The 13,031-nt window shown below is 69.9% G+C and overlaps 1 protein-coding gene across 1 annotated transcript in view; it reads right to left on the bottom strand.

The window, feature by feature from the left end:
* Positions 1–219: 219 nt before the first annotated feature.
* Positions 220–13,031, bottom strand: part of PLEC (plectin) — a gene marked incomplete at both ends in the record, with an annotated part of 28,248 nt that continues 15,436 nt past the window's right edge. The window contains 8 exons of the mRNA XM_084229651.1: positions 220–6,444; positions 6,554–9,934; positions 10,643–10,741; positions 10,840–10,944; positions 11,052–11,135; positions 11,210–11,566; positions 11,659–11,797; positions 12,846–13,024. Of these exons, the coding sequence (XP_084085777.1) occupies positions 220–6,444; positions 6,554–9,934; positions 10,643–10,741; positions 10,840–10,944; positions 11,052–11,135; positions 11,210–11,566; positions 11,659–11,797; positions 12,846–13,024 (10,569 nt within the window). The remainder of the gene's footprint in view (positions 6,445–6,553; positions 9,935–10,642; positions 10,742–10,839; positions 10,945–11,051; positions 11,136–11,209; positions 11,567–11,658; positions 11,798–12,845; positions 13,025–13,031) is intronic.

Genomic DNA, 13,031 nt, shown 5'->3' with positions numbered 1-13,031 from the left:
GGAGACGGTGGGCGGGGCGGGACGGCCCCTCCCTCAAGACAGGGGCCGTCTGGACACCGGGCGCGGGTTAGTCTGTTAGTCTGGTCTTTTTGGTAAAACCTTAGTGAGGCACCACTTGGGAGGAAGACACCGTTACAATCGTTGAAGACCCCAGCGGCTGGCGGGAGCCTGGCCACATGCAGAGCGGGGTGGGGGGGGGGGCGAGGGGCGGGCAGGGGGTCAGGCCACCGCAGACTCGGGGCCCCCCAGGGAGGACGCCGGCCCTGAGGCGTAGCGGCGGCCGTAGCCCGAGGAGGAATAGGAAGAGGAGGAGAAGGTCATGGAGAAGCCGGAGCCGGTGGCGTCGAAGCTGCCGCGCCGGGAGCCGGCCCGGGAGCCGGAGCGCGAGCCCGCGCGGGAGCCGGCGGTGGAACCGGAGCCGCTGATGCTGTAGGGGCTGTAGTAGCCCTTGCTGGATTGGGCGGCGGCCTCCAGCAGCCGCAGCCCCGTGCCCTCCTCCACCATGCTGCGGTCCAGCGCGTCCTTGTAGGAGATCTTGAGCTTGGTCTTGGGGCAGGTGAGGTACTTGGAGTGCGCGCCCACGTCGCGCAGCTTCTGGGCCGTGCGGGCATCCACGGTGCCGCGCTGCAGGGCCTCGTCCAGGGGCACGCGGCCCGGTACGTCAGGCTCGATCAGCCCGCCCGTCAGGTACTGCACCTCCAGGAAGCGCTGGCCGGCCTCGTAGTACAGCCAGCCCTTCTTCAGGGCCTGCGCAGCCGACATCTTGGTCTTGGTGCGTGGGTCCTCGAAGCCGCAGAAGGCCTTCTGGGCCAGGTTGATGCGGTCCACCATGATCTTGTCCACCAGGCCCTTGTTGACGGCCTCGGTGACGGGGAAGCGCTCTCCGGTGCTGGGGTCGATGATGCCCCCGGTGCAGGCCTGCGCCTCCAGCAGCCGCTGCCCGGTGATGTTGTCGACCAGGTTGCGGTGCATGGCCTCCGTGATGGACACCTTCTCCAGCGTCTCTGTGTCCAGGATGCCGGCCACAGGGCCCGTCTCCTCGGTGGGGTCAGACCAGGAGGACAGCTGGGTCCTGGAGACGGCGGGGCTGACGGGGTAGGACGAGGAGGACCCCACGGAGGAAGAGCGGGAGCGGAAGCCGCCGGCATTTCCCGAGAGCATGTCGGCGAACTCGGTGATGGAGAGCGTGCCGGCACGGTACTGGTCCAGCGCGGAGCGGTCAATGAGGCTCTTGGAGATGGCCTCGTCGATGTCGTACTGGCGGCCCGAGCGGCGGTCGATGATCATGGACTTGACCACGCCGTCCGAGGAGGAGGTGGTGATCTCCTCCCACTCGCACTCCTGCTCCGACAGCTCCAGGTAGGTCTGGTGGTCGATGAGCCCCTTGCGGTAGGCCTCGTACACCGACATCTCCCTGCCCGTCTCCGGGTCCACGATCACCACGCGGCGCTTGCGCACCGAGGACTTGGAGGACGTCTTCCGCTCCCGCTTCTTCTCCTTCAGCGGCAGGAGGCACAGCCCCGTCTGGGGGTCGGTGACGCAGCGCTCCATCAGCTGCAGGTAAGTGAGGTTCTCCTCCGTGTTGGGGTCGAAGAAGCCCTTGGTGTCGTCAGAGGGGTCGGTCAGGATCTCATTCATCTCCTCGTCAAAGAGGCCGCGCTTGTAGGCCACGTCCACGGGCAGCCGGTGGCTCTCCTCGGGGTCGATGACGCCGCCCGTGGCGATCTGGGCCTCGAGCAGGCGGATGCCGTGGTCCTTGAGGATCAGGCCCTTCTTCATGGCCTGGAAGAGGGAGATGAGCTTCCCGGAGTACGGGTCCTTGTAGCCGGTGACGGCGCGCTCGGCCGAGAGCAGCTTGTCCTTGAACTCGGGACCCACGATGCCCATGCGCACGGCCTCCTCCACCGTCAGCTTGAGCCCCTTGATGGGGTCGATGACGTAGCCGGTGGCCGCCTGGGCCTCCAGGAGCTCGAAGGCCGTGCCGGGCCGGATGATGCCCTTCTTCATGGCCTGGTACACCGACAGCCGCTCCTTGGTAGCGTCGACGTAGACACCGGCGATGCAGCTGGAGCCCTCAAGGAACCTCTGCAGGCTCTTAGACACCTCCTCGACGGAGGTCAGCCCCTCCTGCAGCTGCAGCGCCGTGGCCTCGTCCATGACCTGGGAGCGCACCAGCTCCTCCACCGTGATCTGCTTGCGCAGGCCGCGGAAGGTCAGCTTGCGGGTGTCTGAGAGCGGCAGGAGCAGCTGGCCGCTGCCCTCGTCTCGGCGGCACCGCTTGAGCAGCTGCGTGTAGCTGAGGCGCTCATCCGTGGAGGGGTCCACGTAGCTGCGCACCTCGCTGGGCTCCGACAGCTGATCGTGTGTGTCCTTGTTGAGGTAGCCGCGCTGGTAGGCCACCTCCAAGGGGAGGTGGAACCCCAGGCGTGGGTCCACGACGCCACCCGTGGCCAGCTGGGCATCCAGCAGCCGCAGGGCCTCCTCGGCAGGAATCAGCTCCTTCTTCATGGCCTGGAAGAGCGAGATGGTCTGCTCCGTGTAGGGGTCCCGGTAGCCGGTGACCGCCCGCTCCGCCGAGAGCAGCCGGTCGTGCAGCTCAGGGCCCACCAGACCCTTCCGCACCGCCTCGTCCACAGTCAGCCGCTCACCCTTCACCGGGTCCAGCAGGAAGCCCGTGGCAGCCTGCGCCTCCAGCAGCACACGGGCCACCTCAGCGCTCAGCAGGCCCTTCTTGAGGGCCTGGTAGATGGTGAGTGTCTGCCTGGAGCCGGGCAGGTAGACGCCGGCCACGCAGCCCGTGCCGTAGAGGAAGCGCCAGGCAGACTCGTCCTCCAGCACCTGGCGCAGGCTCTTGGTGCCCTCGCGGAGCAGGCTGTAGGTCTCCCGGGAGATGATGCGGGCTTCGTACAGGTCCTCGGCCGTCAGGCGGCGGCGCACATAGTCGTAGGAGGACAGGTTCTGCTGGCGGATGACCTCGGTCTTCTCGATGATTTCGATGATGATGATGATCATGCGCTCCTTGGTCACCCGGCCAGCCTGGAAGTCGGCCATCAGCTGGGCCCGCTGCTGCTCGGGGATCAGGTCTGACTGCATCACCTCCCACAGGGACATGGTGGAGCCGCCCTGGCCGCCACCAGCACCGCTGGGGATGTCGATCTGTGTCTCCTCAAAGGCCCGCCGGGTCTCCTCCTCAGAATACACCTGTGTGGTCTCCACCACCTCGGCCTTCTCTGCCCCTCGCAGTGGCAGGAGGCGCAGCCCGGTGTCGGGGTCCTGCACGCAGCGCTCCAGCAGCTGCAGGTAGGTGAGGTTCTCGTGCGTGTTGGGGTCGAAGAAGCCCTTGGTGTCGTCGCCCGGGTCGGCCAGCACGCGGCTCATGTCCTCGTCGAAGTAGCCGCGCTGGTAGGCCACGTCCACGGGCAGCCGGTGGCTGTGCACGGGGTCGATGATGCCGCCCGTGGCGATCTGGGCCTCGAGCAGGCGCAGGCCGTGGTCCCGCACGATCAGCCCCTTCTGCATGGCCTGGAACAGGGAGATGGTGGTGCCCGAGTACGGGTCCTTGTAGCCCGTCACGGCCTTCTCGGCTGACAGCAGCTTCTCGTGCAGCTCCGGCCCCACCACGCCGGCCTTGACAGCCTCGTGTACGTACAGGCGCTGGTTCCGCACCGGGTCCACCAGAAAGCCAGTGGCCGCCTGGGCCTCCAGCAGGAGGGTAGCTGTGCTGGGCCGCAGCAGGCCCCGCCGCATGGCCTCGTAGATGGTCACCTTCTCCTTGGAGTCCTCCAGGTAGATGCCAGCCAGGCAACCAGTGCCCTGGAGGAGCGTCCGCACCGAGTCCACCTCGGACAGGTCCCTGACTGATGTCTTGCCATCCTTGAGCTGCTCAAACTGGGCTTTGCTGAGGACCCCGGCGGCCAGCAGCTCGCTGGCGGGCACAGGGGCCCGGAGGCCGCTGAAGGAGAGCTTCTCCTGCCGCGCCGTCTCCACCTCCTCCACGATGGTGATGACGATCTTAATGACCTTCTCCACGGTGACCTTGCCCGTGCGGAACTGCCGCAGGAGCTCCTGCCGCTGCTCCTCTGTGAAGTACTCGGAGCTGATGAGCTCCCACACGGACACCGTCCTGCCCTGGAAGGCGCCCACGGGGACCTCCACTGTGGCCTTCTGAAAGGCCTCCCGGGCCTGGAGCTCAGAGTAGAGCTCCTGCTGCCGGGCCCGCGCGGCCTTCTCCGACAGGGGCAGCAGGCTGAGCCCCGTCAGCTGGTCAGGCCGGCACCGCTGCTGGAGCTGGCTGTAGGTGACTGGCTCCTGCGCGCTGGGGTCATAGTAGGTCTTGGCGTCGTCCCTTGGCGCCGACAGGGCTTTGCTGGTGTCCCTGTCCAGGTAGCCCCGGGCACAGGCGATGTCCAGAGGCACGCGGTGGCTCTTGCTGGGGTCGACGACGCCCCCCGTGGACAGTTGGGCGTCCAAAAGGCGCAGGCCCTGCTCCCTGGGGATGAGGCCTTTTTTCAAGGCCTGGAACAGGGAGACACTCTGCCCCGAGTAAGGGTCCTTGTAGCCCGTCACGGCCTTCTCGGCCGACAGCAGCTTCTCATGCAGCTCCGGCCCCACCAGGCCAGCACGGACGGCCTCATCCACGGTCAGCCGGGCGCTGGTGGCGGGGTCGATGATGTGCCCGGTGCCAGCCTGGGCCTCTAGCAGGGCCACAGCCACCTCTGGCTGCAGCAGGTCTTTCTTCAGGGCCTGGTAAATGCTCAGCTTCTGCCCTGCCTCTTCCAGCCACACGCCGGCAATGACACTGGTGCCGTGCAGAGCCCGGCGCACGGCCTCTGCCTCGGCGACCTCCTGCACGGAGCGCTCGCCCTGCTGCAGCTGGCGGTAGAGGGCCTGGTCGATGACGCCGCTCTCGAGCAGCTCGGCAGCGGGCACCAGGGCACGCAGGCCCTGGAAGCAGAGCTGGCGCTTCTGCTCATGCTCCTCCACCACCGTGATGACGATCTTGATGATCTTCTCCACGGTGACCTTGCCCGTGCGGAACTGCCGCAGCAGGTCCCGCCGCTGCTCGGCTGTGAAGTACTCAGAGTTGATGAGCTCCCAGATGGTCACCGTCCTGCCCTGGAACTGGCCAAACGGTGCGGAGACCGTGGCCTTCTTGAACACGTCACGGGCCTCCGAATCAGTATAGACCAACTCGCCGCCCTTGGCAGCCTGATCCGTGAGCGGCAGGAGGCGCAGCCCGGTGTCGGGGTCCTGCACGCAGCGCTCCAGCAGCTGCAGGTAGGTGAGGTTCTCCTGCGTGTTGGGGTCGAAGAAGCCCTTGGTGTCGTCGCCCGGGTCGGCCAGCACGCGGCTCATGTCCTCGTCGAAGTAGCCGCGCTGGTAGGCCACGTCCACGGGCAGGCGGTGGCTGTGCACGGGGTCGATGATGCCGCCCGTGGCGATCTGGGCCTCGAGCAGGCGGATGCCGTGGTCCCGCACGATCAGCCCCTTCTGCATGGCCTGGAACAGGGAGATCTGCTCCCCGGTGTAGGGGTCCTTGTAGCCGGTGACGGCGCGCTCGGCCGAGAGCAGCTTGTGGTGCAGCTCAGGGCCCACCACGCCCTCCTTCACAGCCTCGTTGACGGTCAGCCTTCGGTTGCGCACAGGGTCCAGGAGGAAGCCCGAGGCTGCCTGGGCCTCCAGCAGGATGATGGCCGTTCCCGGGCTCAGCAGCTGCCTCTGCAGGGCGGCATAGACGCTCAGCTTCTCGTTGGCTGGCTTCAGCAGCAGCCCGGCGATACTGCTGTGCCCCTGCAGGTAGCGGCGCACGTCTTCACGCCGCGCGAGCTCAGCCACCGTGGTGCGGCCGTCTGCCAGGCGCTGCAGCTCCTCGGCGCCCAGGACGCCCGCCTCCTGAAGCCGCTGGGCAGGCACCTTCCGCCGCAGACCCTCGAAGGCATGCTCAGGCTCCACGTCCGCGCTGGGGCCGTCCAGTGTGTCTCGGCCGTTGGGCAGGGCTTTGGCCGCCATGGCCTGGGAGGCAGCCACCTCCTCGGAATGTGCCAGCGCGGCCCGGTGCTCCTCTTCCAGGCGCTGCAGCCGCTCCCGCAGCCGCTGGTTCTCCTCGGCCAGCAGCTGCTCCTGCTGCCGCCGCTGCTGCTCCAGCCGCTGTAACTCCTCCTGCTTGTGCCGCACCCCCTCCTCAGCCTCCCGCTGCCGCCGGCGGGCCTCCTCCATGCTGGCCACCAGCTGCTGCTTCTCCTGCTCCATCTGCTGCTGCTGCCGCTGTTGCTCCTCCCGCAGCTTCTGCGCCTTGGCCACCTCGTCCTGGAAGAGCTGCTCCAGCTTGGCCTTCTCCTGCTCGATGAAGCGCTCCCGCTGCAGCAGACTGTCCTTCTCGGAGAGGAAGCTCTGCTGCAGCGCCTGCGTCTCCTGCAGCAGCTGCTCCTGCTGCACCGTCTGCCTCTGGAAAGGGGGCGGGGGGAGAGGTCAGAGGCAGCAGGGGCCCGGGCACGCCACCCCACCCGCAGCAGACCCCACCCATCCACCGCCGGCACGGGCAGAGCGCAGGTACCTCCTCGGACTTGAGCTGCAACAGCTTGGCCTCCTGCTTGAGCTTCTCCCTCTCGCACTCCAGCTCGGCAATGGCCCCCCGCAGGCGCTCGGCGTCCAGGTCGCTCTGCTGCCGCTGGATCTCCAGCGTCTGCACCAGCGTCACCTTCTCCTGCGTGGCCAGCTCCGTGCGGTGCAGCTTCTCGCCGATCTCCTCCGCTTGCTTCCGGAAGCGCTGGGCGTCCTGCTCTGCCCGGGCCTGGGCCCGGCTCATCTCAGCCACCCGCAGCTTGAGCCGCTCTGCCTCTGCGCTCATCTCCAGCTGCCGCTGCCGCTCAGCCTCCAGGGTCCGCTGGAAGCCCTGTGTCTCCTGAGCCAGCTGCTGGGCCATCTGCTCCTTGTCCTCCTGCAGCCGCCGGGCCTGCTCCTGCGCCAGGTCCTTCTGCTGCTGCAGCAGCTCGGCCTCCGCCTTGAGCCGCGTGGCCTCCTGCACGGCCTGCATCTTCTCCCTGAGCATCTTCTCGGCCAGGGCCCGCTGCTGAGCCAGGTCCTCCTCCGCCAACTGCCGCAGCCGGGCCGCCTCCTGGGCCGCCACGCTCAGCCGCGCGGCCTCCTCGGCCACATGCTTCATCTTCTCCGCCTCCTCCTGCAGGAAGCGCTGCGTGTTGTCCTTGTCGCGCAGGATGAGCGCGCGGTTCTCCGCCTCGATGCGCGCCTTGAGCTTCCCCAGCTCCTCCATCTGCACGCGCACGGAGAACAGCTCCTCCTCCACCTGGGTGCGCTGGCGGGCGGCCTCCGTGACCTCGGCCTTGAGCCGCTGCAGCTCCTCGTCCAGGATGCTCTTCTGGTGGTCCGTCTCCTCCAGCTGCAGCCGCAGCGTCGTCAGCTCCTGCTCCACCTGCGCCTTCTGCCGCAGCGTCTGCTCCGCGAACTTCTTGTGCTTCTCCATCTCCGCGTCGGCCGCCTGCTTCTGCCGCAGGGCCGCCTGCTCCGCCTGCGCGCGCCGCGCCGCCTCCTGCTCCGCCTCCTTGCGCAGCTGCTCGGCGGCGGCCTGCGCCTGGGCGCGCGCCTGCGCCTGCTCCTCGGCCGCCTGCTTCAGCCGCTCCGCCTCCTCCACCTGCCGCCGCGACTGCGCGGCCTCGCGCTCCGCCAGCTCGCGGGCCTCCTCCGCCGCCTCCGCGGCCCGCCGCGCCGCCTCCGCCTCGCCGCGCAGCCGCTCCAGGCCGCTCTGTTCCTGCTGGCGCGTCTGCTGCAGCTCGCGCTCCTTCTGCTGCACCGCGAAGGCGTGCGCCTTCTCCTCCGCCTGCAGCCGCTTCTGCGCCGCCTCCTGCGCCAGCGCCAGCTGCCGCGCCGACTCCTGCTCCGCGCGCTCGCGCAGGCGCCGCGCCTCCTCCACCTTGGCCTTGAGCCGCTCCACCTCCTCCAGCGCGGCCCGGCGCTGCCGCCCGGCCTCCTCCTCGGCCGCCAGGCTCCGCTGCACGCGCTCCTCGGCCTCGCGGCGCCGCTGCTCCTCCTCAGCCGCCAGCTGCCGCTGCCGCGCCGCCTCCTGCTCCGCCAGCTCCTTGCTGCGCTGCGTGTCCTCCGCGCTGCCGCGGATGCGGCCCAGCTCCAGCTCCAGCTCCGCCTTGCCGGCCGCCGCGCGCTCGAAGCTGGCCTTGAGCGCCAGGATCTCGGCCTCCACCTGCCGCCGCTGCCGTAGCGTGTCCTCCACCAGCCCCTTCTGCCGCTCCAGCTCGCTCTCCGACGCGCGCTGCAGCAGCGCCAGCCGCTCCTCGATGTCGGCCTTGTGCAGCGCCGCCTGCTCCTCCAGCCGCCGCCGCTGGAAGGCCTCGTCCTCGGCCAGGCGCCGCAGGCGCTCGTTCTCCGCCTCCTTCTCCTTGAGCGCGATCTCCGCCTCGGCCTTGAGCCGCGTGGCCTCGCCGATGGCCGCCAGCTTCTCCGCCAGCACGCGCTCCGCCTCGGCGCGCTGCCGCGCCGCGTCCTCCTCCGCCAGCTGCCGCTGCCGCTTGGCCTCGTCCGCCAGGGCCCGCAGGCGCGCGGCCTCCTCGGCCAGCTCGCGGAAGCGGCCGGCCTCGGCCTCCAGGCGCTGCTTGGACTTCTCGCTGGTGCAGCGCGACTCCTCCTCGGCCCGCGCCTTGCTGGCCAGCAGCACCTCCATCTCCGCGCGCACCTTGGCCAGCTCGGCCTCCAGCTCCTGGCGCTTCTGCGCGGCGGCCGCCGCCTCGCGCTGCAGCCTGGCCAGCTCCTCCTCCAGCAGCTGCCGCTGCTGCTCGCCCTGCTCCGTCTCGGCCCGCAGCCGGATCAGCTCCTGCTCGGCCGCCAGGCGCTGCTGCGCGGTGCCCTCCGCCAGCTGCCGCTGCTTCTCCAGCTCCTGCTCGGCCAGCTCCCGCTGCCGCACCGCCTGCTCCTCGGCCTTGCCGCGCCGCCGCGCCTCGCGCTCCGCCTCCTCCTTCTGCTTCTCGGCCTCCGCCTGCGCCAGGCTCTTCTGCTGCGCCACCTCCTCCGCCTGCAGCCGCAGCCGCAGCGCCTCGTTGGCCTTCAGCTGCCAGCGCTCCAGCTCGCGCTCCGCCTCCTCGCGGGCGCGCTCGGCCTCGGCCTGCTGCTGCGCCGACCGCTCGGCCTCCTCGCGCAGCTGCGCCACGGCCACGTGCTCCTCCCGCAGGGTGCGCTCCAGCTGCGCCGTCTTCTCCGCGAAGGACGCGCGCTTGCTCTGCAGCTCCACCTCTGCGTTGCGCTGCGCCGTCTCCAGGGCCACCTGCACCTGGCGCGCGCGCTCCACCTCCGCCTGCCGCACGCGCCGCTCGGCCTCCTCCGCCTGCAGCCGCACCTCCTCCAGCGCCTGCAGCGCCCGCTGCTTCTCCCGCGCCGCCTCCGCCTCGGCCTTCACGCGCAGCTCCAGCTCCGCCTCCGCCTGCCGCTTGCGCTGGCTCTCCTCCTGCACCTGCCTCCGGAGGCGCTCGGCCTCCTCCTGCGCCTGCCGCTTCTGGGCCTCGGCGTCCTCCGCCCGCGCCCGCAGCGCCTGCAGCTCGTCCTCCGCCCCGCCCCGCTGGCGCTCCGTGGCCTCCAGCTGCAGGCGCACCACGCGGATCTCCTCCTCGATGCGCAGCCGGCTGCGCTCCGCCGCCTCCGCCTGTTGTGCCTTGGCCTGGATCTCGGCCTCCGAGCTCTGCCGCAGCTGCTGCAGCTCCTCCTGGACGCTGCGCTTCTGCTGCTGCGCGTCCACGGCCGCCTCCTCCCGCCGGGCCACCTCCTCCTGCATGCGCTGCTGCAGCTCCTGAGCCTCGCGCTCCGCCTGCGCCTTCGCCTGGGCGTGCGCCTCCGCCAGCTGCCGCTGCTTCTCCAGCGCAGCCTCCACCTCGGCCAGTCGCTCCCGCTCCTCTGCCCGCTGCTGCTCAGCCAGCCTCTGTGGCCGAGGCAGAGAAGGAGAGAACCAGAGAGAGCGTGAGCGCGACGCCAGGCGCGAACTGGCGCGGCACCACCGCAGCTGAGGCCGACCGTGCGCGCGCGGAGGGCGGCGTCACAGCCCAGCGGAGGGAGCCGCGTGCACCCGCCCGCCCGGGCGCTGGGGCGGAGCGCGGCCTGGCCCACGGTGCCTAGCGGCCTGGGCCAGGTGTCCTCCCCTGTCCCACAGGTGGCGGAGACAGATGGGCGGGAGCGCACAAAGCAGGAGGCTGGCAGGGCCAGCAAGGCGCCGTGGACACCTGCTGGCCTGGCTCCAGCCAGAGTCTCTCTCCCGGACCCGTGCCCGATCCTAAAGCACCGCAGGAGAGGCGGGGGGGACCAGCCAGTGTGGGACGGCAGTGCAGAGCTGGCATAGTTCAGAAGAGGGCCAGTGAGCCAGGGCCACGAGCAGAGAGGTGGCCAACGGCAGGCCAGACGGCGGCACCACCCGGGAGGCAGGAGGACAGGATAGGCGGACACTGGCCGCAGCTTTAGGACACACCTCCCACCCCCACCTCTTCCCGAGTGGATGGGCAGGCCAGCACAGGATCCCAAGAAAAGACACGCAAGAGAGCGGAGGGCAGCGGGGGCGTGCCAGCAGAGGCGGCGGGCGGCAGTCACCAGGCAGAGCGTGCCAGGCCAGGGCCCCGCCGCGGGCAGCGAGCTGTACCTCTTCCTCCTCCATGCGCCGCAGCGTCTCGCTGATGAACTTGATGTACTGGCTCGTGAGCGTGGTCAGCTCACTGTAGCGCATGCGCAGGTCCACGTACTGGGCAGGGGGGCAGAGGCGGGGTCAGCCAGGGCTCGGGCCTCGCGCCCGCCCTGGCCACCCTCCGGGTCAGGCTTGGCCCAGCCCCTCGGCCTTACCTCCTGGATGACGCTCTCAGACCCGGACTGGACCTTGGGCTTCTTGGCCGGGGAGGCCACCGGCTCAAGCTGTGCCTTGTATGTGACCAGTTGGAGCTCATAGTCCTGTGGGGACACTGGTCGGTCAGCAGCACGTCCTCCCTCCCATCTCCGAACCCACCCCAGGCTGTCACCAGCGAGGCCTGGGCTCGGCGGCCCGGGTGCAGCCTCACCTTGATGGCGTTGATGTACTGCTTGGCGAACTTCTGGCACTCCTCCACCTTCTCGCCCTGGCGCTCGATCTCCTCCAGCAGCGCCTGAGGGGGATGCGGTCAGCCCCTGGCACACCGCCTCCTGCGGCAGCCCCTCCCACTGTGCCCTGCCAGCCCACCTTCTCCTGCCGCAGCTGCTCCCGCACGGCCCGGCTGTCGTCCAGCGGCAAGGCCTGGATCTGCTCCTGCCGCTGCTTGGCGTCCCGCAGCCAGGCGCCCAGCGGGTCGGCGCTCTCCCGGTAGTAGCGCAGCTGGCGGCCCAGCTGCTCCAGCTCTCGCTGCCGCAGGTCAGTCTGGGCCAGCGCCGCCTGCCAGCGCTCCAGCAGCTGGGCCGCCCGCTCACGCCAGCGCTCCAGGTCCACGTCCCGCTCGCCGTGCCGCTGCTGCAGGCGCTCGCCCACTTCCTGCGCCCCCCGCAGCTCGTCCCGCAGGGCCTCGAACACCGGTTGCTGCGTCTCCGCCTGGGCCCGCAGCTTCTGTGGGGCCAGAGAGCAGCTGCCGTTGCAGCTGGGCGCCCGAGCCCCCACCTCCCTGGCCCCTGTGGTCGGTGCGCCCCCAGCCACAGTACCTTCAGTGTGGCCTTGGTGGCCTCGAGCTCTGGGAGGGCGGAGGGCACCGCCTGGGCCTCCTTCAGCTGCTCCTCGTGGGTCCGCAGTGCCTCCTCGGCCCCCTGCGTGCTGCGGATCACCAGGCTGATGGTCTTCAGCCTGCGGGACAAGCGTGGCTCAGGGCAGGGTAGGGGCGGCCCGGCCGCGAGGGAGCAGTGCTCCTGGTGGGCGGCTGACCCCAGTGGTGCAGGCCTCAGGGGAAACAGGCCTGGGGAGAGGGGGCGCAGCCTCTCGGAAGAAGGGACGCCGCCTGCCTGAGTGCTGGCGCGAGGGTGAGCTGGCGGGGGAGCGGCCGCTCCAGGTGCTGGGGTGGGAAGTAGCGCAGCCCTCCAGCCTCAAGTCTGGGCGGCGGGTGGCATGTGCCAGCGCGAGGCCCAACTGAGAGCTCTGCGAAGAAGGGGCTGGCGTGCGTGTGCATGAGCACACGTGCTGGAGGTGCGAGCACGCCTCAGAGCCCACAGTGGACAAGGGAGGCGAGGGCCAGGCACTGACCGGGCCGCAGGAAGAGGACCACGCTTCTGAAAATGCGCCCTGGGGCTCATAAACATGTCCCCTTAGGCCGCTGAATTGAAACAGCCAAGACGAGCGGTCTGGAGGATGTTGCAGGGGAGGGGGCTCTGGCAGGAGTAGGGGGCTTGCGGGAGGGTGCAGGCCCCCAGGAGGCCTAGGCATTGGGGTCTCTGCTGCCTCGCCCACCACCCACCCCTTTGATCCTTCTCCTCTGCCAAGAAGCCCCTTCCCAACACTCACACCCTGGCATCTCTCTCTGTTGTTCCTTGTCCTCCTGACCCGTCGAGCCTGCCCTCCATTCTGGCCACAACCTTTAATTCGGGCCCCAAGCCCCGCATCCCCAGTGGGCCCACCATGTCCGGACTCCCACAGTCAGTCCCCGCCTCAGTGGGCCCCACCCGGACGCTCACACCTCCTCCCGCCCCCCTCAGGCATAAGAAGTCCCCGCTCTGCCAGGCAGGCGGGGCCAGACCCGTCTCCCTGCCTCCCGGTCCACACGGGCCATCTCGGGCCAGATCCCCCAGCAGACCCCTGGGCTGCCCTTGCCCGCTGCCCACCAGCATCCTGTCGCCCACCGGCACAGACCAGGCAGGCCCCTTTCTGCTCACGCCCTCGCGGCCACTGACCGCGCACTCACTTCTCCAGGTAGATGGCCGACAGGCTGCGGACCTGCTCCAGCTTGCCCAGGGTCAGCTCCAGCTCGGAGCGCAGGGTGGGCGCTGCGGGGGACGGCTCAGGCAGGGCCAGGATCTGCTCCGCCTCGGCAGAGAGCCGGGCCACCCCTGTGCCCAGGCCCTCCACCTCGGCCTGCGCTTTCTGAGGA

This window comes from Talpa europaea (assembly GCF_964194135.1).
Source record: "Talpa europaea genome assembly, chromosome: 3".
NCBI classification, from domain to species: Eukaryota; Metazoa; Chordata; class Mammalia; order Eulipotyphla; family Talpidae; genus Talpa; species Talpa europaea.
This window is presented reverse-complemented; position numbering and strand designations above follow the sequence as displayed.